The sequence below is a fragment of the Prunus avium genome, chromosome 7, assembly GCF_965620075.1.
Source record: "Prunus avium chromosome 7, drPruAviu1.hap1.1, whole genome shotgun sequence".
Classification (NCBI taxonomy): domain Eukaryota; kingdom Viridiplantae; phylum Streptophyta; class Magnoliopsida; order Rosales; family Rosaceae; genus Prunus; species Prunus avium.
In genome coordinates this window covers 34,596,386-34,619,752 of record NC_142290.1, presented here as the reverse complement: position 1 = coordinate 34,619,752, position 23,367 = coordinate 34,596,386, and the positions used below count along the sequence as shown (strand labels likewise).

The 23,367-nt window shown below is 37.8% G+C and overlaps 6 protein-coding genes and 1 pseudogene across 8 annotated transcripts; 6 read left to right on the top strand and 1 right to left on the bottom strand.

The window, feature by feature from the left end:
- The first annotated feature begins 1,320 nt into the window (after window positions 1-1,320).
- LOC110748899 (uncharacterized) lies at window positions 1,321-2,694 on the top strand. The gene is made up of 2 exons (XM_021948871.2): window positions 1,321-1,552; window positions 2,082-2,694. The coding sequence occupies exon 2, from the start codon at window positions 2,095-2,097 to the stop codon at window positions 2,536-2,538; it is 444 nt and encodes a 147-aa protein (XP_021804563.1). The 5' UTR covers window positions 1,321-1,552; window positions 2,082-2,094; the 3' UTR covers window positions 2,539-2,694.
- Window positions 2,695-3,058: 364 nt separating this feature from the next.
- Window positions 3,059-7,102, bottom strand: LOC110748898 (subtilisin-like serine-protease S). Its single transcript, XM_021948870.2, has 11 exons — window positions 6,691-7,102; window positions 6,485-6,579; window positions 6,272-6,369; window positions 6,032-6,190; window positions 5,642-5,753; window positions 5,021-5,549; window positions 4,847-4,941; window positions 4,514-4,756; window positions 4,316-4,430; window positions 4,004-4,190; window positions 3,059-3,845 (listed from the first exon to the last, which is right to left on the bottom strand). Exons 1-11 carry the CDS (start codon window positions 6,784-6,786, stop codon window positions 3,283-3,285), a joined length of 2,292 nt encoding a protein of 763 aa, XP_021804562.1. The 5' UTR covers window positions 6,787-7,102; the 3' UTR covers window positions 3,059-3,282.
- Window positions 7,103-10,217: 3,115 nt separating this feature from the next.
- On the top strand, window positions 10,218-12,662 carry LOC110748847 (uncharacterized). 3 transcript variants are annotated; one of them, XM_088244805.1, is made up of 5 exons: window positions 10,218-10,366; window positions 11,212-11,622; window positions 11,726-11,842; window positions 12,130-12,208; window positions 12,410-12,662. In XM_088244805.1, the coding sequence occupies exons 2-4, from the start codon at window positions 11,248-11,250 to the stop codon at window positions 12,205-12,207; spliced, it is 570 nt and encodes a 189-aa protein (XP_088100931.1). In that variant the 5' UTR covers window positions 10,218-10,366; window positions 11,212-11,247; the 3' UTR covers window position 12,208; window positions 12,410-12,662. The 3 variants fall into 3 exon arrangements, with proteins under 3 accessions (XP_088100931.1, XP_088100932.1, XP_021804502.2); XM_088244806.1 differs by having other exon boundaries at window positions 12,374-12,662; XM_021948810.2 differs by lacking the exon at window positions 12,410-12,662 and adding an exon at window positions 10,456-10,496 and having other exon boundaries at window positions 10,273-10,366; window positions 12,130-12,384.
- Window positions 12,663-14,156, top strand: LOC110748845 (vacuolar iron transporter homolog 2 pseudogene; annotated as a pseudogene).
- Window positions 14,157-14,393: 237 nt separating this feature from the next.
- LOC110748850 (uncharacterized) lies at window positions 14,394-15,894 on the top strand. Its single transcript, XM_021948814.2, has 4 exons — window positions 14,394-14,800; window positions 14,901-15,083; window positions 15,185-15,277; window positions 15,393-15,894. Exons 1-4 carry the CDS (start codon window positions 14,726-14,728, stop codon window positions 15,516-15,518), a joined length of 477 nt encoding a protein of 158 aa, XP_021804506.1. The 5' UTR covers window positions 14,394-14,725; the 3' UTR covers window positions 15,519-15,894.
- A 430-nt stretch (window positions 15,895-16,324) lies between these two features.
- Window positions 16,325-19,506, top strand: LOC110748891 (diacylglycerol O-acyltransferase 2D-like). Its single transcript, XM_021948860.2, has 9 exons — window positions 16,325-16,923; window positions 17,006-17,080; window positions 17,200-17,285; window positions 17,380-17,486; window positions 17,602-17,757; window positions 17,898-17,984; window positions 18,316-18,413; window positions 18,604-18,691; window positions 19,128-19,506. The coding sequence occupies exons 1-9, from the start codon at window positions 16,754-16,756 to the stop codon at window positions 19,227-19,229; spliced, it is 969 nt and encodes a 322-aa protein (XP_021804552.1). The 5' UTR covers window positions 16,325-16,753; the 3' UTR covers window positions 19,230-19,506.
- Window positions 19,507-19,635: 129 nt separating this feature from the next.
- LOC110748892 (diacylglycerol O-acyltransferase 2D-like) lies at window positions 19,636-23,214 on the top strand. Its single transcript, XM_021948861.2, has 9 exons — window positions 19,636-20,400; window positions 20,495-20,569; window positions 20,689-20,774; window positions 20,878-20,984; window positions 21,100-21,255; window positions 21,399-21,485; window positions 21,809-21,906; window positions 22,031-22,118; window positions 22,717-23,214. The coding sequence occupies exons 1-9, from the start codon at window positions 20,240-20,242 to the stop codon at window positions 22,816-22,818; spliced, it is 960 nt and encodes a 319-aa protein (XP_021804553.1). The 5' UTR covers window positions 19,636-20,239; the 3' UTR covers window positions 22,819-23,214.
- The last annotated feature ends 153 nt before the right edge of the window (window positions 23,215-23,367 follow it).

Below are 23,367 nucleotides of genomic sequence, written 5' to 3'. Positions count from 1 at the left end.
TTTGGTCTCCTATTTTGACGTCTTTCACTAGAGTGCATATTGGGTTAAATTTAATAGTCATAATCGATTGGGGACTCTGGTGCTTTCGTCTGACTAGGGAGAGGTAGTCTTGAATAAAAGAAGCATGGCTCTCTTTTGACACGGACGGCTTTTGATAGGTGATTTATCAAATACTTTCATAATTCATATTGCATTCATTTGCATTATTCGGTGACTCATACGTCTGACTAGGGAGATGTAGTCTTGAATCAAATCAAGAATCTTAAGTATAAGGATAAATGTTCTTAATTAACCACTCTAAATACAACAAGCCCCTTCTTCTATGTATATATCTTTAAACATGTTGTATTCACATTAGTTTTACAGGTTGTAATTGGAGGCGCATAATAATTGCACGCAGAGTTGTTTAAAAGAAACAACTTTATTCCATTTGACATGACTCAACTCAACCATAATATTTGTCACTCTAGTGCTTGACACCGTGTAAACTACAGTCTGCAAGATTCTTATTTGCCTCTCTTTTGCAAATTATCAACTTCTTCTTTCTTGCTTTTTAAGCAATTTTCTAAAGCCTGTGGTCAAAAAGCAACTCGTAGCAAGTAAGAATCACACAGATACTTGATATTGTTCTTTAGAAGAATTAGGACTTGCAATTATTGCATGAAACCTCCAAATCCAGAAGTTGAGATCGTGATGTCATGTGCGGTGGAGTTTGCAAAGTCGCTTTCTTTTTTTTCCATTTCATGTGTAGTTATGTGCTCTTAACTAACTAAAGCACTTATGTTCATACACGCTTTAATTTACAGATTGTTAATCTTTTTATTTAATGGTAGAATGTAATATGTGAAACTCGATCAATTTTGATTACAGTAAGATCCTCGAAGTAGACAGTAGTGATGAATTTTATTAGAGAAAAAAGAAATTTAAGAATATAAAGAACATTCATAATATTTTATGATACAAATTATGTAGCAAGTTAAGTTAGAAGCTGAAGTGAGGTGCAACTGAGAGAGTTGTTCATGCAATCAGATAATTACATATTTAATTATAGTAACACAAAAATGGAAGAAGAAAAACGGCATAAAACCCAAATGAAGAATATCGTAACTCTTATCTAAGTTACGTACATAATACATTGCCTTCTATATAAACCATTAATGTACAATTTTTAGTGTTTTTTTTTTAAAGAAAGGGGATTTATTTTTTGGAATTATTTTTAGAGTCAAATATTATTCAGACATTTATCAGTTGATGTTTGGAAAACTTGTTCTAAATAATTGGAGAAAGAGGTTTTAGAAAATAAAAGAAAAGGAAAATAACGAGGGAAACCCAATCCAAGTAAGGAAGGGAAAGGCAACCAAACCAACTACCCAGGGCCAGGCAGGCTCACCGAAATAAAGTGCACCATGCCTTTCGTAATCATGGCGAACCCCGAAAGTCGAGTCAAACAGTCGCCCCCAGATCACAGATAGCATTTAATCAAACGCAAACGCTGCAAACCCTAAACGGTGCCCAAAAGCCCCAACTTTATCATCTTCAGCTTCGGGTTCAGGTACTTCCTTCTCCACCGCCTTGTTCAAATCCTATTTTGTTTTCGTTGATTTCGATTCTTCGATCGATTAATTTGTTCTGTCGAAACCCAATTTGAAGTTCAGTTTCTAATTTACATAGGATGAGCCCATGGAATTGGAAGGCTAGGGGTTTCAGTTTTTTGTTAATTCTTTTTCCCGGGAAGAAAGACTGAAGCTTTATGTGAATATGCACGTAAAGATTAATTTCTTGAATTGGGTTGATAGGGCTAGGGTAGGGCTAGGGTTTTGGCATAATTTCATAGTTGATGGTTTTGTCCCTTTTGTCATAAATGTGTATATAAATTTGGGCATTCCTCAGAGTTATAACCTTAAGCTTGTGACATGAAACCTGAAAGTTGAAACCTTGGCTTTAAATTTCTTTTATAAAGGGATTTCAAGTTCTATGTACTATGCATTGACTAGAATTAAGCTATTTTGGTGTTTTGGAACCAATGATTTGCACTGGTTTCTAATGTCTCTCCTCCATCCTTGTGGATTGGTACATTGCAGCATCTAGTGATAAATGCAGGATCAAAAGATGTCGCTTGCTGAGGAATTTTCGAATCCTAAGCCACGGAAAAAGAAGCCCTCAACCCAGAAAGCCCCATTGTTTCAGTTACAAGGGAATGATGCCAATGGGACTCCTCCACTTCCATTGAAACCAGGGCAAAAAGTATCCAAAAGAAATTTTAAGAATGAAGTTTCTCCATCGTTTCAGCAGCCAGAGAGGTCAAACTCAGATTCGTTGCCAGACTCTTCTACATCTGGAAGCGGGTATCGTGCACTAAGGCTCAAGTATTTGCTGCTGGAGGAAGAGAGCTTTGCATTGGGGAGAGATCTAAGAGAGGTTGAAGATGAGGTTAAGACCCTTGAGGATGAGAAGCTTGCTCTCTTGGACCAACTTGTGGTGCTAGAAGGCCTAGTTGATCCTTCAGAGTTGCACCCCCAGGGGTTACATTTATCATAGTTTAGCTCTTTATATCATTACTGGTTTCTGTTGTTGAGTTGCGCAGTTGTAAATTGTTATGATATTCGATGTCAAAGACTGGGGAACAAATGTTATTGAACTTCTTTGGCATGCTTTGATAATTCAAAAGATGAATGATGCAGCTAGTATTTGGTATATGCATTTGACTGTCTGCTGTCATTTTTTATTCAGAGTTAATGTTGTTAGTCTGAAAAATCACATTCGGTTCTTGAATTTATGAAAATCAACACCGTTGTTATATGTCCATGAGTGCCACAGGAATTGCAGCTTAATATTATTTTTTGATTGGATTAATTCACAGAATCACAAGCATGGATGCAGATGCTCCATCGAATACAGAAAGAAAAAGAAGAAAAAGAAACCGCAGAAGAAAAAGAAGAAAAAGAAACCGTAGGAAGCAAGACATCAAGGCACAAAACAACACAAATGTGCACACCAACCTATCAAGGTTCAGTGCTCGGCGTAGAATTCAAACCGCAATGCAGAGTGACGGGGGAAATAACAAATAAAAATTTCTTTGATTTGCGTGGTTTAACAAATTATCTCATATCACCCAAAAGAATACAAATAATCTCATAATAATTCAGCCCGGGAGCTTAGAAATTGTAGGTAACCTAGGATATTAAACTATACTTGGTTCTGCATTGGCTTCTTAGTGTGTAAAGATCTAGTATCTGTGAGGAAATTCAAGGTCCTAATCTAATTACAATTTTCGGCCAATGGTTATCTCAGCAACCCCGAATTTGAATGCGCAACTTGCACAACCAGGGGGCTGGTAACCCTTGATCTTCCACTTATCCAAGAAAAGAACCCAAATGCATATCCCTTAGATGGAGCGGTCACCTTGAAATTTACAGTGAAGTTTATCTTCTCCCCAAAGCTATTGAAGATTAATTGATCTGGGATAATAGTAACATTGATTCCAATGGGTGAGGACACCACGGCTTTATAGATACTCTTTGGCTTCCCAACATTGGTAACTGTTCTAGTTACTGAGAAGTTGTCTTCAAGATTTGGCACTGTGATAGATGGATAGTTCAGGTCGGATGCTGTTCTGAATGCGTGATCACATCTACTGTTGTCTTGTGTGATTTGATGCACCGCCTTCTCATCATAACCAACTGAACAAAGAAATGCGACATAATCTGCTGGCTGCGCATCATAGACAAGACCAGGATCAAGGACTCTTTTTGGGTTCACAAATCCTGAGCCATAATCAAACGGGTTACCCCTTCTTCCTTCCGGGTCCACTATGATGGGTTTGCGGTGCTTATCCAGAAGAGTAGCTGTACGTTCCATAAGTTGTCAGATTCTTCCATACAATTTTAGGCACAAAATTGATGATATTTAAGGTTGAGAGACCAGAAAAGCTTTTCTAATTTAAAGAGAACACTTTCTGGTTGAGAAAAAATGTTTAATGTAGTTTCGGCCTATGTAATTTTACCAGTAGTCATGATTGCAGATCTTATAGTTGCTGGTGACCATGATGGATGAACAGCTTTGATCAAGGCGGCGATTCCTGTTACATGCGGGCAAGCCATGGAAGTACCAGAAAGAATGTTGAACTGCTTGTCCCCTGCTGCTGGGGACCAAGATGCGAGTATGTTCAGCCCAGGCGCTGTGACATCAGGCTACAAAACATGCTAATTAGAAGGTTATCTATAACATCTAGATAGAGCATGAAAATGTGGACCTAATAAATTACATAGCCAGTAAGTAAGCACAAGGTGATTTCTGGTTATTAGATAAAATTTACCTTCAAAATTTCGGGTGTCAAAGAATTGGGTCCTTTTGAAGAAAATGCTGTAACACGAGGTGCAGGTTTCAGTCCCAGTACAGTCTTTGCAGGGAAGATTCTAGACATTGGTTTGCTGTGCACAGTGGTCTGAATCAGTTAAACAGAAAAACTCAAACTGAAAACTCAAACCTCCATGTTTTAGTTCATAAGACTAACCTTGTGCGTTCAATATGAGATAAAATATGATTTCCTATCCTCTGTCCAACAATAGCTGAAGGGATAACAAATGGTACAGCAATATCCTTATCTGCCTCATCAATGAGAACCATCCCGACACCACCAGCGTTTTTCACTAGCATACTTTTCACCATCTTTGACTCTGTTGAACTCTCAGCATGCCGACAGACGAGAACCTTCCCTCTGGCCTTGGTTCTATTCAAGGAACTTTCTAAACAGTAACTGCAGGCACAAATAGAGAAGATGTAAATTAAGGTTTCGCTATGCATTGACATCTAAATAGCACTCACTTCCAAGTACCTTTTGATTCACCTGGATTGGTAGGGAGTGAAATACCCTGCATAGGCTTCAGAGGCAGAAATGATTCTTGCTGAGGCTTTCATTTCAAAGAGACTAAGACTTTCACCCTAATCATTTAGAGAACTTATAAGGCTTTACCAAAATAATCTACAAGTCTTTCCAACAGAAAGAAGTAAATAGCATTACCTTGAATTTAGCACCATTTTCTAGTATGATATCAGAAGTGAAATCCCTATCTGTTGAACTTGCAGCAACAGTGATCATCCATGGGGCAAGATTTGTTGCAGAACCTGGGTTTCCTTCATTTCCAGCAGAAGCAACCACTAGAATACCATGCCTAGTAGCATGGAATGATCCCACAGAAATGGCATCACTGAAGTAGTCCCCCTGAGGAGCATCAGGACCCAGAGACAGAGACAAGATGTTAACTCCGTCTCTGATTGCATCATCAAAGGCCGCTAGTAAGTCAACATCATAACAACCAGAGTCCCAACACGTCTTGTATACTGCAATCCTAGCCATTGGTGCACCTCCTCTAGCTCCTCCAGATGCCAATCCCTTATAAGTCATGTTTGACACATATCGGCCAGCAGCTATAGAGGTCGTGTGGCTGCCATGACCGGAGCTGTCCCTTGGAGATCTGAATGACACTATGTTTGTTGAATCTTCCTCGGCTTCATAGCCAGACTTGTAGTATCTAGCCCCAATCAATTTTCTACGGAAATAATTTTTAACCAGTTGAGAGATTACCCATCAATAAATGTCCATGAAATAAACTAATCAGTCAATATAAAGTCATGCTAGAACCTGTTGCAAGTTGAAGCATTGAATGCTTCTCCTGATTCACAATGCCCCTTCCATCTAGCTGGCACTGGAGGCATGTTGGCATCATTAAAACTTGGAGATTCAGGCCAAATTCCTGCATGAGGCGGTGATTAATATTAAATAAACTATTTATTGCCCTCTCAACGATTAGTAAAATAAATAGCTTCTGTCAGACCAGAGACATGCATGTGTTCAAGCATAATATGCCTAATAATATAAGAAAAACAGGGGATGTAATAAGTCAACAAACAGGTATGATAGTTGACTGAACAGCCATACCTTACAATTATAGAGGGTGTGTTACAGATCCAGATGCCCAAAAGAAAGATTTAGTCAAAAATTAGAAGGGCAATAAGAGTGATCAGTGCTTACCAGTATCAATGAAACCAACAATGACATTGACTTGGTTCTTTGTGGAAAAGCCAGTAATCTCCATGGTTTCTTCCCCCAAAAGACCCATGAAATCCCACGAATGAGTGGTGTGCAAGCTTCTTTTCAAATTGGGAAAAACCGAAACGACTCCAGGCATCTCTGTCAATTTGCCATACTTTTAACCGCAAAGCCATGAATCTATTCAAATTATAATTCCTGGAAGTGGATTGGGGAACTTACTAGAAATTTGGAAAGCTTGAAGGTCAGTCAACTTGGCTGCAAAGGCTCTGAAACCATGTCTGTAACTGTGAATGTGAGATTCTTGAGCTTGCTCTATGCTGTTCAACACCATTGATGTAAATAAGAGATAAGCAAGCAAAGCCGAAGTCTAAAAAAGGAAATGGTTTTGATTTGAATGAAGAAATAAAGGCAAGGACTTGCTGAAAGACTGACCTTCCACTATGCACAGAAGCAAGCATTTGATGGTTTTGCATCAAAATCTCATCTGGGTCATCACCATTTTTGCTTCCCATGTAAACTACATACACCTAAAAACCCAAAAACAAGAAAACACTGAAACTACCAAACCAGAAAAATAAAATAAAATAAAAATTATCTGAAGAACAATTCCCAGAATTGCAATAATACAAGCTATTTACCTTAGCTGAAAGGCAAATGTTAATTTCAGCAACAAGAACACAAAGGAACAGAAAAAGAATGCTGATGCTTCTGCTAGTACAACGAAAAGAAACCATTTTTTCAGGTGTCCCACCTTTCCCGAAAGAGATAAATATTTATAGACAACCAAACAGTTGGATAAGAGAGGGAAGAAGAAGGGTTCTTTATATATAGGAGGATGAGTGAAATGTTTGCTCTTTTTTACTGAGATGCGTATGTATGTAGTGGTATTGCTTTTGCAAAATTACTCAGATACAAAGCAAAAGGAGACACAAACGCCGATGATGATCAAACGTGAAGACAAGAAATAGTGGCAGAGGAGACTGAGTGGGTGAGCGGTGGGAAAATGAGAGAGAAATAAGGGAGTTTTGCTTTTGGAGCAAACCAAGCAACCACATTGCCTCCCTTGTTTTCCAACCTTAAAAAGTAACCCTGAAAACCGGACCGTTAAAAAAGTGATCTTTGTACTAAAAAACAACCAGTAAAGTAAAGTAATAAAAAGCCGCACATAACAGTGAAGTGAGCACTGAGCCACATTATCATCATCATCCTCATCACTCTCTCTCTACTATTTTAATGGAGTCTACATGTAGTGTATATTTAAGCATGTTGGCGCTAAATCTGAGAGATGAGTGCAACTTACAAATGGGATGGACGATCGAGAGATCGATTGAATATTGGATGCCGATTCTTCCTGTCCTTGGATGTTGATCCTGAATAGAAAGAAGTCGAGACTCGTAAGGTCTATGGAACCGGTGTGGAACCAGCCTAAGACCCTCCGATGCCGAAGTAAGTTTGTTGTTTTAAGAGCTCTTGCTGTTGACCATATAGAAGTATAAAAGTCAAGCTGAAAAGTCTTACCCCTGTATTGTAGTGGAAGGGGCCTTTTTATAGGGGGCATTTAGTATGCTCTTAGTGCTCATTTTCGATGTGGGACTCGTGGGAGGGCCTTCTGAGGTCGACACGAGTCCTTAGATATTTTGGGCGGGTACTTCGAGGTTGATTCTCTACAATCGGTAAGGGATGCCGATTGTAGACGAGTTGGGCTCGTAATGGCTATTCGCAGCTTTGAGACAATGCCATCGGTGGCCGATGCCGATTGTCCGAGGCCTTGGGTACTTGGGCGAGTTTATGAGATCCACGTGTCGTTGTACGAGTGGAGGGTCAGATACGGTACAAACAAAGCATATGGTCCATTTTTTTACAAAATGTTGTAGACATTATTTGCATTTGGAGAACCGTAGATTTTCGAGAAGACAATTTAGTAAATTGCAATCAATCTTTATTTTAGTAGTGAATGATAAACTATCGATCTAACAACTACAATTGCATTTAAAAATAATACAAATACATACGGTTAAAAAGTTTGTTGCAACATACTAAAGAGATGATCGACAAACCATATGAGTCATGACCAAGTATGATTAGTGAGGCCTATTTCATAATCATTATAACCAACTTTTTCCTGGATTTCATAATGATCTGATTTGATCTCTCTAAGATTTCCACACCCGTGACCCTTTGCTATACAAATTATACAGTAATTATGATTCTTCACCCCGGTCTGTTCATCAGCAATATATTGTAAAGATGTGATAGTAAATTCATGTTCATAAAAAAATGTAACCAATATGGAGATTAGCGTGCGTATGCTGCAATGTTCCGTTTCCAAATCTTCTTTCTGCTATGAAAGGGATTGAAGGAATATCAGCCGCAGAATAAACAAAGACAAACAACTAAACAGCGTACCTTAAAAGTGGGGAATTATATCACTTCAATTATTCATTCTTTAATTTGCAGAGGCCAATAAGAGACCAATGGCAAGTGTGAAATTATTTGGACATGAGCAGACAATTATACATGAATTATGAGTCCAATTTGTATAAATAAATATAAAAAAATTAATACACAAAACATTAAGGGGACAGGCATTAATTATCAATATGTATCATTAATTTATAAAATTTATATCATTTATGTTAAAAGTCTCAAAATTGTGTTAGAATTTTTTTCCTCATTTATATGTGACACAGACTTTCCAGAGGGAAAACTCAATTCCATTAAAACAAATCATTTGCAGCTTATAAAGGTAATTCCTTTTGGTTTCACTTTTGAAAATTTTGATCAAGTACTAACAAAAATATCCATTGTTTCTTATGATAGGAACTATTCAAAATAATAATAATAATGCACAAGCATATCACTATCAGCTTCTTGAAAGCTCAACAGGCCAAGTGGCTGAGCTGTTGTTGAGTGTAATTTGCACACTCGGGGATCCTACTGATATATATTTCCAAAAGCAAGTGAACGTTTACCACAAAATCAATACCTATTATAAATAGAGTGTCTGTTTTAGAATAGTTTCGATTATCGATTGTTATTAAATGATTTACGTTACCTAAGAATTAGGGTTGCAACTCAAGCGCATTGACAAGTTGACGATCAATCCTAACTTCACCCTACAAACTTAAATTTCAAGTTCAATCCATATGTTATCCTCCATATTTAAGAACTAATAATCTTAAGAAACATAGAAATATCCCAAATGGAGCATTATGAAAAGCACTCGTACCATGTCTTTTGGTAAGCATTTCAATGGGTTTGTAACGGGAAAAAAAAAGATACTCCATCATGTAGCATGCCACATCATGTAAAGGTGAAAGGTGAGGGGGGTTTGCTGTGGGTTTGGTAATGATGTTGAATATGATCATTGTTATTATTATTATGATTATGATGAATATTATTATTATAATTTCCAAATCACAACTTTAATTTACTCAAAGGGTATCGTAGTAGCCAGCCACAATCATTGCTTATGATGTTTTTTTCCACGCAATAAGCCTTGGAAGGCACCCAATCTCACAAAGACAGTTGATGCAGCTCAAGGATAAGACTATTGACTAATGAGGCAAGAAATTATGTTGATCCTATTGGGAAGCTGGACTTTACCCTACAGTACAGATTCCTCTCTGCTAACATTCTTTTTCTTTTTTTATAATCTTTTTAATGTTGTGGTTGTTAGCCATTTTCCAAGAGCGGAAATCATGGATCACAGTGGATTATCATAATGTTAATTATACTGCTAAGAAAATGATGGTTTTTTTTTTGGGGATTGACTATTTATTACAATTTTTTTTGTTGTATCTCAAAGTTACCACATGATGTCTTGGTTTTGATTTTACCACCTATGTCTTGTGTTTGATTTTTCTCAAATTTTTTTTGGGGTAAATATCATGAGGTGTCTATCCCCTTCTCCACTTGCGGAATTGGGCCTGCCGTTGGCCAACAGTGTTGTAATTGCCGAGACTCGAATTGGAGAGCAAACCCAACCGAACCCATAGCCTTACCCATATTGCGGACAAACCACTGGACCTTAGCACACGATGATGTCTTGTGTTCGATTGCCCTTGATGTTTTTTCGATATGACTTGTATTGAAAAAACAAATTAAAGTGGTGAAAGGAGTCAAATATTAAGGAAAAAAAGAATTAAACATGAGAGCGAGGGAGGCACGTGTACTTGTTATGTTACAGACTGATATGTGGCTTTCTGTTGTTGAAAAGAAAAAGGAAATTAAAATAAACAGGGAGAGAGGGAGAGAGGGAGAGAGAGAGAGAGCGTCATCTTGTCAGATAAAACAAAAGAGAACGGCAGTAAGGTAAGCTCTATGCTCCTCACCTCTCGTATCTCCTCTTTTTTCTTGTAATATTTCTAGTAATCATTTTGTTTTCTGTCAATCATTATTAGTTCAGTGCGCTGGTTTGGGCAGCCGGTGAAGTTCCAATTGGGTAAAGATTGCATTTTTCTCTGGTTGCCCAAATTCAGCTGAGCTAAGTGTTCATATAATCCATGAATTTCATCTGCCAAATTCATGTTATAAAGAAAAGTTATTGTTTGTATACACTTCTGGTCAGATTTCAGGCACTTGGGTCTTGCTAATATTTGCCTTGTGTTGTGAATAAGCTTTCTTTAGTTTCTATCTCCATTCCATTGGCTAAGCTGAAGTGGTGGACTAACCCATCACTTATTATATTGAATAGATTAGATGAAAGCTCTGATTTTTTGTCCTTAAAAAACTTTAATTTCCTAATTAGATTAATAGAAATCGAACTGCCTTTGTAAACAATGCTGCCGCTTGTGTTCCCATGAACCAAAACAAATCATGAAGAGGAACTATACAGAGGGATGCTCTATTTTAATCTGTAGAGAATTACGAATTTGGATTCTATCTAAGTGAGTTCTGGCCTCTTCTTAGTGGCATTTTCACGAGAATTATTTAGATTTTGGTAAGCTAAAATCAAGAAGAATTGCACCACTGATGAGGATGATCTGTTTGATTAATTTGATTGAATTCCTGGAACTTGTTTTTCAAAATTTAGATTTGCACCACTGGTGGATGCATTAGTTGAGCATAGAAGAGACTAGTAAGCTTCCAATATGGCAAACTACCTCTAAATTAGTGATGTCAAGCTGCTAATGTTTTGTATTTCTTCATATCTCCAGTAGCAGTAAGAGAAGAACAAGGAAGAGGAAGAAACTATGGCTGCAACCTTATTGTTTGCATGCAACTCAAATGTAAACCATGGTTGTAGAAATGATAATCCCTCGTTGCTGAAACCATTCCTGGGTGGTGGACACAGAATCCTGGATCAAACCATTGCAAATAGAAACCAAAGCCATTATTATAACTCTCAAAAAAAGAAGTCATCTCGCAGGTTTTCTGTTTCTGCTGTCACCAAAGGTTCCGCGAAATCAAGCAAGTCCGAAGAAAAAATCCCCCCTTGGGCTAGACCAGATTCGGATGAGCCCCCTCCTTGGGCCCAGGGTGAAGGCAAGAATGATGGTTCACAAGAGGGATTTGAGATTCCCTTTTATGTTTATCTACTTGCCTCAGCCGTGACTGCAATTGCTGCTGTAAGCCCCCTCTTCCAATCCTTTTGATAAAATTGTGTCCTTTGGAAACAATATATGCCTCTTTGATATGCTCTATAACAGGAAAAACAATGTTGGAATGCAGATAGGTTCTATTTTTGAGTATGCGAACCAGAAGCCAGTCTTTGGAATCTTGAACTCAGACAGCATATTTTATGCTCCAGTGCTTGGATTTTTTGTATTTACAGGCATTCCCTCTGCTGTAAGTTCCATTTCTTTGATTTTTTTCCCTGGTTTTTTCCAGTTTGATATGCTCAATGTTATAACTAGGATGCATTTATATTTGAGTCTTTAAATCAATTCTATGGCCCTATACCGTGAATCTACCTATCGAAATCTTCTCAGTTTTCATTGTAACAGGAAAAAGAAAAAAAAAAGCTCTTTCCAGTTTTGATGACTTCTGTAGATACAAAAGAAGTTGAAAATCTATTTGTTGGCAATATTAACTCAATCCCAGTTTTGGCTTCAAAACACGAATGTTAAATGCAGGCATTCCTGTGGTTCAAATCTGTCAAAGCTGCTAACAAGGAAGCTGAGGAGCAAGACAAGAGGGATGGCTATCGATAGGGTACAAATACACCTTTAAATGCATTAATCGCCATATGTACTATTTCTTTCCTTAATACCATGTTATGGTCTTAGTTCTTTGGTTTTGCTTACTGATTGTTAATTACAATCCATCCGGGAACTTTGTGCTTATGGCGATTCATCAAATTTTTACCATCAAATATAGGATTTAACGCAGTGCATTGTTTTCCTGGCCTTTCAGCATCGAATATCTCGGTGAGCTCCATTTATGCAATCATGATGATAAACCAGTTAATCATGTCATTTGTTGTTGTAATTACCTGCAAACAAATGAATTTCATGTATGAAGGTATATGTAATATGCCTCTGTATAATCAAATACCAATCACCCTAGAAGAAAGCCACACACCCTAGTATGAAAAGAATTATTCAAACTTTTGATGGAAAGAAGAATTTGTCAACATATATATGGAGAAATTGTTGGTGTTGATCAGGAGGAGGAGAAAATGTAACGCTGTCAGTAGAAAAGAGCACTTGGGTTGGATTGACCAATCTGCATGGAATATCCCTTACAAGATACAACAGATAAACAACTGGAAAAGAAGCTAAGAAAACACAGGTAAGAATCTTACCTTAGAAAGCAATGAGGATCAACCCGAAAAAAGACAAGAAAGAATCTTGTATTCTGTAGTTTCAAACATAGAGAGCCAACAGAAGAAAACACAAGTTTGAATTGAATATTTAGTAAAAGAAATAATGGAGTTGTTTGAAGCATGAGATGTGACGAGATCATTGGTTTAAACGTTACCTTTCTATGTAATCTTTCACGGTAACACCTAAGTAATTTTGTTTCTTCCAATCATCAGACATGGGAACTTAGTCCTAGTCTTTGTCTTGTCTTTCCATTTATAACTCCACGTGCTCTGAGCTTGTGGCAAATTGAAGAAGCCACACTCCCCCAATCCAGTTTCTGCATTAAAATCTTCACAACTCTTTCAATATGGCTTCTCATCAAACCCTTGAAACGCCTGCTGAACACAAGCTTCCTGTGACTGATCATGAAAACTACAAGACAAGGACTGAACAAGTGCAGAGAGCTCAGTGGCTTAGAGCTGCCATCCTTGGAGCAAGTGATGGGTTGCTATCAACTACGTCGCTAATGCTTGGTGTCGGCGCAGTCAAGGAAGATCGTTGGTCGATGATCCTATCGGGCATAGCTGGAGCTATTGCAGGAGCTTGTAGCATGGCTGTGGGAGAGTTTGTTTCAGTTTCAACACAAAGAGATGTTGAAAAGACCTCTCTAAGACAACAAAGCAGTTTAAATACTGAGCTGGGTAAGAAAGATATCAAGGGTAAGGTCAAGCTAGACATCCCCGAAAGATCAAACTTGACCATTTCAATTGAACTGACCCCTTCAAGAACAATCTCATGTGGAAAATCAACATGTGATCATCCACCAGAGAAAATGTTACCAACTATTGAGATCATAGAAAATGATGGAGGGAAAGAGTCATTGCCAAGTCCACATAAGGCAGCATCTGCATCAGCTTTGGCATTTCTGTGCGGCTCACTTGTGCCTTTAATCTCAGCCATATTTATTGCTCATAGTACTGTGAGAATTGTGGTGGTTGTGGTGGCGGCTTCAATAGCTCTGGCTCTGTTTGGCGGTATGGGAGCTCGTTTCGGTGGCTCACCGGCCATGCCGTCTGCAGTTAGAGTTCTAATTGGAGGGTGGATTGCCATGGCAATAACTTATAGCTTGCTCATGCCATTTGAAAAAGAAAATCGTAATGAAAAGGACTGATGCCATCACAATTTGCCACATAATATTTATGTTATGAGTTAGTTTGAAGTCATTTTTCCAGAGAGTGACAAGGTAACCTATGTTTTGCCACTTTTCTTATTGTATCACGAAAATAGTGGAGCAAATCATACCCACCAATCTGTTTCAGTGTCTTGACCGGTTGAATTTAGGCTTTTGTTTTTTGTTTTCTTGTTAAATTATATATAATATACAATTTCAATGAAAGTGAATTTAGACTTTGGTGCATAGTGTTATAGGCCCGGAATGGAATATCAAAATAGTGCTATTCTCGTTTCATGGAAGTCGTCTTTCTCCTCACTTTGTGCAGTAAACTTAATTATTTGGTTTGGAAAGCAATAGTGGATGAATGTGAAAGGAAATTTATTAACAAGCCGTAAAGTATGGCAAGATTGAATATACAAGCTAAGAAACAATCAACCCAATTATTGGCTACTCAATCAATATCTTCCAACAAGAAAGAGGGGGAGAGATAGGAGACAAATATGGAAGCAAAATCTAGGGTAGATAAGAGTAGAGTATGGGCAAGGTGGTTGCCATTAAAAACTTTTTCTATTATAGAAGTGTTGTCCATACTCTTATCAGTTCCAGCATTATAAGGCCCAATTTCTGGTTCCTCAGCCAGCCAGTTTACTATGCAATTAAGCTGCAAAAAAATGCATGCTTGAAGCAGCTATTTGTTTATTGTACATGTTAAGAGACAATTGAACTTGCAAATCTGATTGTTTGAAAATAATGGACCAACATGAAGAGCAGGACATCAGTTCTCCCATGCCTATTCTCCGAAGACTGGATCGTGTCGATCGTTTGGTAACATGTCTTTTTATTTGTTTTTCCATGAATTGTTTTATCCTGCTCAGTTTTCAAATCCTCCTGGGTTGATCATCATCTCCATGATGTGCATGTACAGCTGCAATTCTTGGAACACAAGCATTGCTTGTCAGCAAGCCATTCTTCTAGCCCTGCCTGCAAAACCATGGAACCAGTACCAGAAGAAGATCAGTGCAAGACTCTATCATCTGCCATTGAAGAAGCACATCAAAAAGGCACATTGATGGAGAGAGTAGCTGTGCTCGAAAACCGGGTATTACAGGTTAGCAGCAATGGCAATAGTTTTGTTTCATGACCCCTTCTAGCATATCTCTGTCTCCATTAGCAAATGTCCCAATTGAGTAGATTTCTTTTTTCTTTTAGTTAAGCCATGAGATGGATGTAGAAAAAGCATCAAGGTCTAGCTGTTCCACCATTCTAGTATCTGAGGACAAGCAAGACCCTTTCATAACTCAAGTAAGTTCAAAATCATAGCACTAACTACACTTCACTTATATTTATTTCACTTTCTAAAAGGAAAGCCTGAAGCTGTACTGATAGAAGCATATGTGATGATGATAATTGCTTGCAGGAGTGTTCTTCGGAAGCATGTGTAAGAAAGCCACATGGTTCCAAGGAGGCCGGAAAAAGAAGAAACAATCTTGTCTCCATCATTCAGTTTAGAGAAAGGTTTAGGTGTGCTCGAATGGGATGTTAATCAATCATCGTCAAGCATAAATTGCTGCATTAATTACATCCTCAAGACTCAAAATAACAAGAAGAAGATTTCAGAGTTTGGGCCATCTATATTTCTTTTACCCAATTCAGCCCACTAATGGTTTTTGCCAATGAGCCCATGTAACACAACTCCGTACTTGTAATAAGCCCTAATTGCAAAAGAGGCAAATTGCAGGCCCCTTTTGTTGTGGATTTGAAAAGGGCTTTTGGACATACAAATCAATCATTAGTGGTTGGTAAACATGTGATTAGTGCAAGAAGCATGATGCGTAATGCTCTCTAATTATGAACTTATAGAATGCGGTTGTCCAAAAGCACACATGCCTTTAGTGTGATTAGCGAAAACGGAGATTCCGTAGGTGAAGCAAATTAGCAAAAGATAGAAAGCTCGCATGATTTTGTCTATGTTCTAAATCGAAACAAATAATGCAAAAAAGTTGTGATACAAAGCCAAATACAAACGGCAATGAACTTATATCTCAAGTGTTTAAAAAGATTTATCCACATTCTCCATATCTTTTATTCGACTTTCCCTTTTTTGAATAGCGATTGTATAAAAAAGTTGCAAATATAAACATAAAACATATCTAACTTTTAGTTCTAAATTTGATTAGGGGGAAGGAACGTGAATGCCATGTGACCAACCGCAGAGCACCGACCAGTATTTATTTTATTTAATGGGCAACAAAGAAAGAAAGATTGCCATGACTCAATAAATAGTGCTCATTACTCTCATTGGGGCAGCTCACACACAGTTGTCAACTTACCAAAGCAGTGTTTGAGAGGAAAGTTGATTTCCCGCTGGACCATGCATGTTCATTCATATTGAGTGAAAAAAAACATAAGAAAAAATAAAATAAAATAAAAGTGAAAAACCATTTTTACTAGAGGTGTGATTAAAATTGGAATTTGCACGGTGGAGATGATTTCAATTGCTACCAAATTTGTTAGTTAAATATTTGGTCTATGAGTTTCTTGGTCTATACACCGATAAAAAGTATATTTAATGAGCTAATTATGCGATTCTGAGTTTAACACAGAAACACCCAGAAACACCCGGAAACAGAGAGAAGGCTTGGACGGTGACACCAATGCTACTAATAGTGATGATATGCTCAAATACAGCCAAGTTTTGATTTTTATTGAGAAATTATTGGTTGGAAGAAATTGGGTTTGAAGAAGAGGTTGAAGAAGAAGATTAGAACTTGAGAAGAAATGGTGGAGATGAAGGAGGAGAGAATGGCGATATTCAAAGGCAGAGAAATATTCGGGTCCAATGCTTTGCACACGGTTGTGGCTTTGGGCATATGGCTGGGGACTATCCATTTCAACGTGATTTTGGTCTTCTTCGCCATCTTCTTCCTTCCTCTTTCCAAGGCCCTCCTGTTAGTATTCTTCTCTCTCTCTCTCTCTCTCTCCCCTTATTATTTGTTTATTTATTTGTCTGCTGCAAAATCTGTATTTCAGTGTAATTGGGTTGCTGCTATTGTTTATGATAATCCCAGTTGATGATAAAAGCAAAATTGGCCGATCACTATCCAGGTAAGGGTACCCTTTTCAGCTTTTTGCTATTTGGATTTTGGAGTGCAAGTATACGAAGTACGCAACCCAACCCAGATAAAGATAACTTTTTTATTTTTTTGGTTTTTTGGTATTTGCAGGTACATATGTAAGCATGCTTGTGCTTATTTTCCAGTGACTCTATATGCAGAGGATATACATGCCTTTGATCCTAATCGATCTTATGGTATTACCCTTTTCATCAAATGTGTTATTGTCTCATTAGAAGCTTTAATAAATTAGTAATATAATTGACATTTGTGTCTCTGTGCTTCATGTAGTTTTTGGTTATGAACCACATTCAGTTTTGCCAATTGGTGTTGTTGCACTTGCTGACCTTACTGGTTTCCTGCCTCTCACCAAAATTAAGGTCCTTGCAAGTAGCGCTGTAAGACTTCTTCACTAAATTCATATTGTTCTTTCTGCTTTTCATATCAGGTCAACCTTTTTCTATGATTTCTTAGCTACAGTTTTGCTCATTCTGTGTTGGAATTCATGCTTAGGTGTTCTACACACCATTCCTAAGACATATATGGACATGGTTGGGTCTTACACCAGCCACAAAGAGTAATTTTATCTCCCACTTATCCGCTGGTTATAGTTGCATCATTGTGCCTGGTGGAGTGCAGGAGACATTTTATATGGAGCATGGCACTGAGGTTTGTATCTTTAAAATCTTGCTTATGCTCTTTCTTAACAATTGTATCTGGATGTAGAGCATAATTGAGTGCTACAAATTCATTATGACAATCAGCTGGTGTCTGTTTTCTTAATTGAGAATCAGTTGCTTATTTTGTAGATAGCATATCTCAAGTCGAGAAGAGGATTTGTTCGCATAGCCATGGAGATGGGTCATCCCCTGGTTCCAGTTTTCTGCTTTGGTCAGGTATCACCATTTTTTATCTAGTTTATTTCACCTATTAAGACATCTAGAAAGTTAGCCAGTTGCATGGTATGTGTTTTTCGTTTGTGTGCCTCCTTTGCTGGTCCAAACTTGTATTGATGGTAAATTGTCAATAGTTTTCTAACTGTCAACATCAGTTTGTTGAAATCTCTGAGTAGCTTTATGCATCGATTGCTTGGGATTATTAAAAGGGCCATTATGTTTATTGCTTCTTTCGTTGTTGATCCTTGATTTTACTGTTTTCCTCATGATTGTGCTTCTCCTAACAATATGATATTCCCTTTCCTTTTCTTATGATCCATTCATGCTGCAGTCAGATGTTTATAAGTGGTGGAAGCCAGGTGGGGAGTTATTTTTGAAGTTTGCCAGAGCTATCAAGTTCACCCCAATTTTCTTCTGGGGAATATTTGGGTATGTGTTCTGAGTTTTTAATACTCTATTGTCCTAACTTTCTTTTTCTTCTGGGGAATATTTGGTATGTATTCTGAAACCTACTCTGTCGCATTTGTTATGTATATTTGTATATATGTGATGTTGACAGTTAGCAGGGCTACAGTTTTCAGCAGCTGTTAATGGTTCATATCATGGTTCTACTATGCAGATCTCCTGTACCCTACAGGCATCCAATGCACGTGGTGGTAGGAAGACCAATCGATCTCAAGAAAACCCCACAACCAACCACGGAAGAGGTATGAATTCCACGACAACACCTGAGCATATTGTATGTGTTTGGTCACCTGTGAACATTCAGTCATGGAGAACCTTTGCTTGGATTGTATTCAAATTACTTTATTGCACTCTATTCTGTTTCCCTGGGCCTCAACTTCTACATGCATCATGTTTGAATGAATGCTTTTAATGACACCAGTGGAAAAGAGTAAAGCGTGAATAAGAGCAGAAATGTTAGATACCTGAAAATAGTCGATGCTGTTCAACACCAATGTTGTAACGACTAAGGGATGTCTCACATACCAAAACATCCATCTCCGTCTTTGGTTTCTCCCATGTCAAGAGCTTTTAATGTTGTGAAAAGCTATTCTATATAATTTTAGTTGCATTGTATGGCATAGCTTTATAGATCGATTCTGGCTGAATGTCTGAGTTTAAACTTCTATTCATTTCCAGGTCAATGAAGTACACAGTCAGTTTGTTGCAGCACTACAGGATCTTTTCGAACGGCACAAGGCTCGGGTTGGTCATGCTGATCTTCAATTGAAAATTCTTTGATCAGATCTTAATCCATGTTCCTTCTACATTATCATTTTTTCTATTCGTGTCCGCGGAAATTAGTGCTAACATGTTGTATTAAGGTAGATTGTAGAAATGACAGTTGAAGAATTGCTCTTGATGTCTAGCTAGTGGATCTATACATAGTTTGTGCCCACATATGGCAAAAGTCCAAACCTTCATCCGGAACAACAGAAGTGGCATAATTAAGATGTGTAAATTTAGTTTTTAATTATTTGATAATTTCTTAATAAAAACAATGAATTATACACTTTAACCTTTGGATGTCTCTTTAGCCTTGAATTACCTTTTCATTTTGGTGCTTGAACTTGTCCCTACAATGAGAGAGAGAGAGAGAGAGAGAGAGAGAGAGAGAGAGGTAACTGGTTTAAGCAACAGCAATTAAAGACTATCCTTGAGAAAAATGAAACTAAGAGCTAGCTGACTGAAAGTAGCAGGAAAAAAAAAAATTGACCGCAGACAGAGTTTCGAAACCCCGTTTATGATCACCAAAGGTGTTTGATTGACTCCCCAAATGAAATCCGTCGTCTCTTCCGGCTCTACTAACTACAGCCAATCTCCCGTCATTCTTCTTTGCAAGAGCAACTCTGTTTGCAGCCTCTTCAAGGGCATCCATAGACCGTTATAAATTTCAACACATTTAAAATCGCTGGCACTTCCTCCAACATGACACCACTTCAAAATATAATGAGATGGCAGAGTTAAGAACATTTGTCACCCCCATAAAAACTGTCAAATAAAAATTATATTTAATCAAGTAATGACTGAGTTTCTGTGCCCAAAAAGAGGAAATGATGTCATTCTGAGTTAACACAGAAACACTCAGAAACAGAAAGAAGGCTTGGAAGGTGACACGAATGCTACTGACAGTGATGATGTGTTCGAATGCGGCCAAGTTTTTATTTTTATTAAGAATTATTAATTTGAGGAAATTGGGTTTGAAGAAGAAGTTGAAGAAGAAGACTAAAACTTGAGACGAAATAGTGGATATGAAGGAGGAGAGGATGGCGATATTCAAAGGCAGAGAAAAATTCGGGTCCAATGTTTTGCACACGGTTCTGGCTTTGGGTTTATGGCTGGGGACTATCCATTTCAACGTGATTTTGGTCCTCTTCGCCATCTTCTTCCTTCCTCTTTCCAAGGCCCTCCTGTTAGTATTCTTATTCTCTCTCTCTCTCTCTCTCTCTCTCTCTCCCCCTGCTTATTTGTTTATTTATTTATCTGCTGCAAAATTTGTATTTCAGTGTATTTGGGTTGCTGCTATTGTTTATGATCATCCCAGTTGATGATAAAAGCAAAATTGGCCGATCAGTGTCCGGGTACGCCTACCCTTTTCAGCTTTTTGCCATTTGGATTTTGGGGTGCAAGTATACAACCCAAAACCCAGATAAACATAAGTATTGAATTTTTTATTTTTTTGGTTAAATTTTATTTGCAGGTACATATTTAAGCATGCTTGTGCTTATTTTCCAGTGAATGTGTATGCAGAGGATATACATGCCTTTGATCCTAATCGATCTTATGGTATCTACCCTTTTCATCAAACGTGTTATTGTCTCATTAGAAGCTGTAGTGAATTAGTAATGCAGCAGTATAACTGACATTTGTGTCTCTGTGCTTCATGTAGTTTTTGGTTATGAACCGCATTCAGTTTTGCCACTTGGTGTTGTTGCATTTGCTGAGCTCACTGGGTTCTTGCCTCTCACCAAAGTTAAGGTCCTTGCAAGTAGCGCTGTAAGACTTCTTCACTTTATACACACTGTTCTTTCTGCTTTTCATATCTGGTCAACATTTTTCTATGATTTCTTACCTACATTTTTGCTCATTCTGTGTTGGAATTTATGCTTAGGTGTTCTACACACCATTCCTAAGACATATATGGACATGGATGGGTCTTACACCAGCCACAAAGAGTAATTTTATCTCCCACTTATCCGCTGGTTATAGTTGCATCATTGTGCCTGGTGGAGTGCAGGAGACATTTTATATGGAGCATGGCACTGAGGTTTGTATCTTTAAAATCTTGCTTATGCTTTTTCTTAACAATTGTATCTGGATGTAGAGCATAATTGAGTGCTAAAAATTCATTAATCTGACAATCAGCTGGTGTCTGTTTTCTTAATTGAGAATCAGTTGCTTATTTTGTAGATAGCATTTCTTAAGTCGAGAAGAGGATTTGTTCGCATAGCCATGGAGATGGGGCATCCCCTGGTTCCAGTTTTCTGCTTTGGTCAGGTATCACCATTTTTTATCTAGTTTGTTTCACCTGTTAAGACATCTAGAAGTTAGCCAGTTGCATGGTATGTGTTTTTCATTTGTGTGCCTCCTTTACTGGTTCAAACTTGTATTGATGTCAAATTGTCAATAGTTTTCTAACTATTAACATCAGTTTGTTGAAATATCTGTGTATCTTGATGCATCGATTGCTTGGGATTATTAAAAGGGCCATGATGTTTATTGCTTCTTTAGTTGTTGATTATACTGTTTCTCTCATGCTTGTACTTCTCCTAACATTATGATATTCCCTTTCGTTTTCTTATGATCCATTCATGCTGCAGTCAGATGTTTTTAAGTGGTGGAAGCCAAGTGGGGAGTTCTTTTTGAAGTTTTCCAGAGCTATCAAGTTCATACCACTTTTCTTCTGGGGAATATTTGGGTATGTATTTTGAAACCTACTCTGTGGCATTTGTTAGGTGTATTTGTATATTTTGACGTTGACAGTTAGCAGGGCTACAGTTTCAGCAACTGTTAATGGTTCATATCATGGTTCTCCTATGCAGATCTCCTGTACCCTACAGACAGCCAATGCACGTGGTGGTAGGAAGACCAATCGATCTCAAGAAAACCCCACAACCAACCATGGAAGAGGTATGAATTCCACCAAAACACCTGAGCATAGTTTATGTGTTTGGTCACCTGTGAACATTCAGTCATGGGGAACCTTTCCTTGGACTGTATTCAAATTACTTTGTTGCACTCTCTTCTAATTTCTGTTTCCCTGGACTTGAACTTCTACATGCATCATGTTTGAATGAATGCTTGCCAAAAAAGAAAAAAAAAAGAATGAATGCTTTTAGTGACACCAATGGAAAAGAGTAAAGCACGAATAAAAGCAGAAATGTGAGATGCCTGAAAATGGTCAATTCTGGTCAACACCAATTTTGTAACGATACCAAAACATCTATCTCCGTCTTTGGTTTCTTTTGCAATTGAAACTTAGTTCCAGTAAAACATCTTATCTTCTACAAACATAGCATGTGATTGTTGATATTTGTACTTGCTCACTTGACAGTTTTCTCCCATGTCAAGAGCTTTTAATGTTGTCAAAAGCTAATGTATGTAGTTTTAGTTGCACTGTATGAGCAAACTACAAGTGTGTTGACTGGCTGCTGAAGCTCCATGAAGTTCATAGCTTTATAGATTGATGCTGGCTGAATGTCTGAGTTGACACTTTTGGTTTTTCTAGGTCAATGAAGTACACGGTCAGTTTGTTGCAGCACTACAGGATCTTTTCGAACGGCACAAGGTGCGGGTTGGTCATGCTGATCTTCAGTTGAAAATTCTATGATCAGATCTTAATCTTATGTTCCTCCATGCTCCCTCCTCATTGTCACTTTTCCAATTTGTTTTCTGCGCAACTTAGTGATAACATGTTGTATTAAGTTAGATTAATTGTAGAAATGACGGTTGAAGAATCATGATGTGTAGCTAGTGGTCAAGTTAGGCGTGATATCTTGGTTTCTCTCGACCCTACTTCTCCCTTTCTTTGCAACCCCTTATGGTTCCAGGGGTTAATAAACCGGGCGCCTCTCTCTCGCCTCTCATGTTATTGAGAGTGTTTCCCCAGTTTTATGCTGGGTTTTGTTTCTCCCAGTCTTTTTGGACTGGCTTTTAACGTTACTTTTTGTTGTGGAGGATTTATTATATGCGATAACCTACATTTGGGGTGTGTTCTTATTGTTTATACATAGTTTTGTACTCACTTATTTGAATAGTCAAAACCTTCATCTGGAGCAACAGAAGTGGCATAATTAATATTTGTAAATTGATTTTTTAATTATTTGATAATTTCTTAATAAAACTAATGAATTATATTCAGTCGCACAATAGCATCTTT

What these genes read in the sequence shown, in the direction of transcription:
- LOC110748850 (XM_021948814.2), top strand. Translation starts at nt 14,726, where the DNA reads ATGGACCAACATGAAGAGCAGGACATCAGTTCTCCCATGCCTATTCTC. An exon ending in TGGATCGTGTCGATCGTTTG is followed by an intron (nt 14,801 to 14,900) that starts GTAACATGTCTT and finishes GTGCATGTACAG; the next exon opens with CTGCAATTCTTGGAACACAA. An exon ending in AAGACCCTTTCATAACTCAA is followed by an intron (nt 15,278 to 15,392) that starts GTAAGTTCAAAA and finishes AATTGCTTGCAG; the next exon opens with GAGTGTTCTTCGGAAGCATG.
- LOC110748898 (XM_021948870.2), bottom strand. Translation starts at nt 6,786, where the DNA reads ATGGTTTCTTTTCGTTGTACTAGCAGAAGCATCAGCATTCTTTTTCTG. An exon ending in GCTTCTGTGCATAGTGGAAG is followed by an intron (nt 6,370 to 6,484) that starts GTCAGTCTTTCA and finishes GGTGTTGAACAG; the next exon opens with CATAGAGCAAGCTCAAGAAT. An exon ending in TTCACTCCCTACCAATCCAG is followed by an intron (nt 4,757 to 4,846) that starts GTGAATCAAAAG and finishes TTGTGCCTGCAG; the next exon opens with TTACTGTTTAGAAAGTTCCT.
- LOC110748847 (XM_088244805.1), top strand. Translation starts at nt 11,248, where the DNA reads ATGGCTGCAACCTTATTGTTTGCATGCAACTCAAATGTAAACCATGGT. An exon ending in CCGTGACTGCAATTGCTGCT is followed by an intron (nt 11,623 to 11,725) that starts GTAAGCCCCCTC and finishes GTTGGAATGCAG; the next exon opens with ATAGGTTCTATTTTTGAGTA. An exon ending in TTACAGGCATTCCCTCTGCT is followed by an intron (nt 11,843 to 12,129) that starts GTAAGTTCCATT and finishes TGTTAAATGCAG; the next exon opens with GCATTCCTGTGGTTCAAATC.
- LOC110748892 (XM_021948861.2), top strand. Translation starts at nt 20,240, where the DNA reads ATGAAGGAGGAGAGGATGGCGATATTCAAAGGCAGAGAAAAATTCGGG. An exon ending in CCTCTTTCCAAGGCCCTCCT is followed by an intron (nt 20,401 to 20,494) that starts GTTAGTATTCTT and finishes TTTGTATTTCAG; the next exon opens with TGTATTTGGGTTGCTGCTAT. An exon ending in CAGTTTTCTGCTTTGGTCAG is followed by an intron (nt 21,486 to 21,808) that starts GTATCACCATTT and finishes TTCATGCTGCAG; the next exon opens with TCAGATGTTTTTAAGTGGTG.
- LOC110748891 (XM_021948860.2), top strand. Translation starts at nt 16,754, where the DNA reads ATGGTGGAGATGAAGGAGGAGAGAATGGCGATATTCAAAGGCAGAGAA. An exon ending in CCTCTTTCCAAGGCCCTCCT is followed by an intron (nt 16,924 to 17,005) that starts GTTAGTATTCTT and finishes TCTGTATTTCAG; the next exon opens with TGTAATTGGGTTGCTGCTAT. An exon ending in ATATGGAGCATGGCACTGAG is followed by an intron (nt 17,758 to 17,897) that starts GTTTGTATCTTT and finishes CTTATTTTGTAG; the next exon opens with ATAGCATATCTCAAGTCGAG.
- LOC110748899 (XM_021948871.2), top strand. Translation starts at nt 2,095, where the DNA reads ATGCAGGATCAAAAGATGTCGCTTGCTGAGGAATTTTCGAATCCTAAG.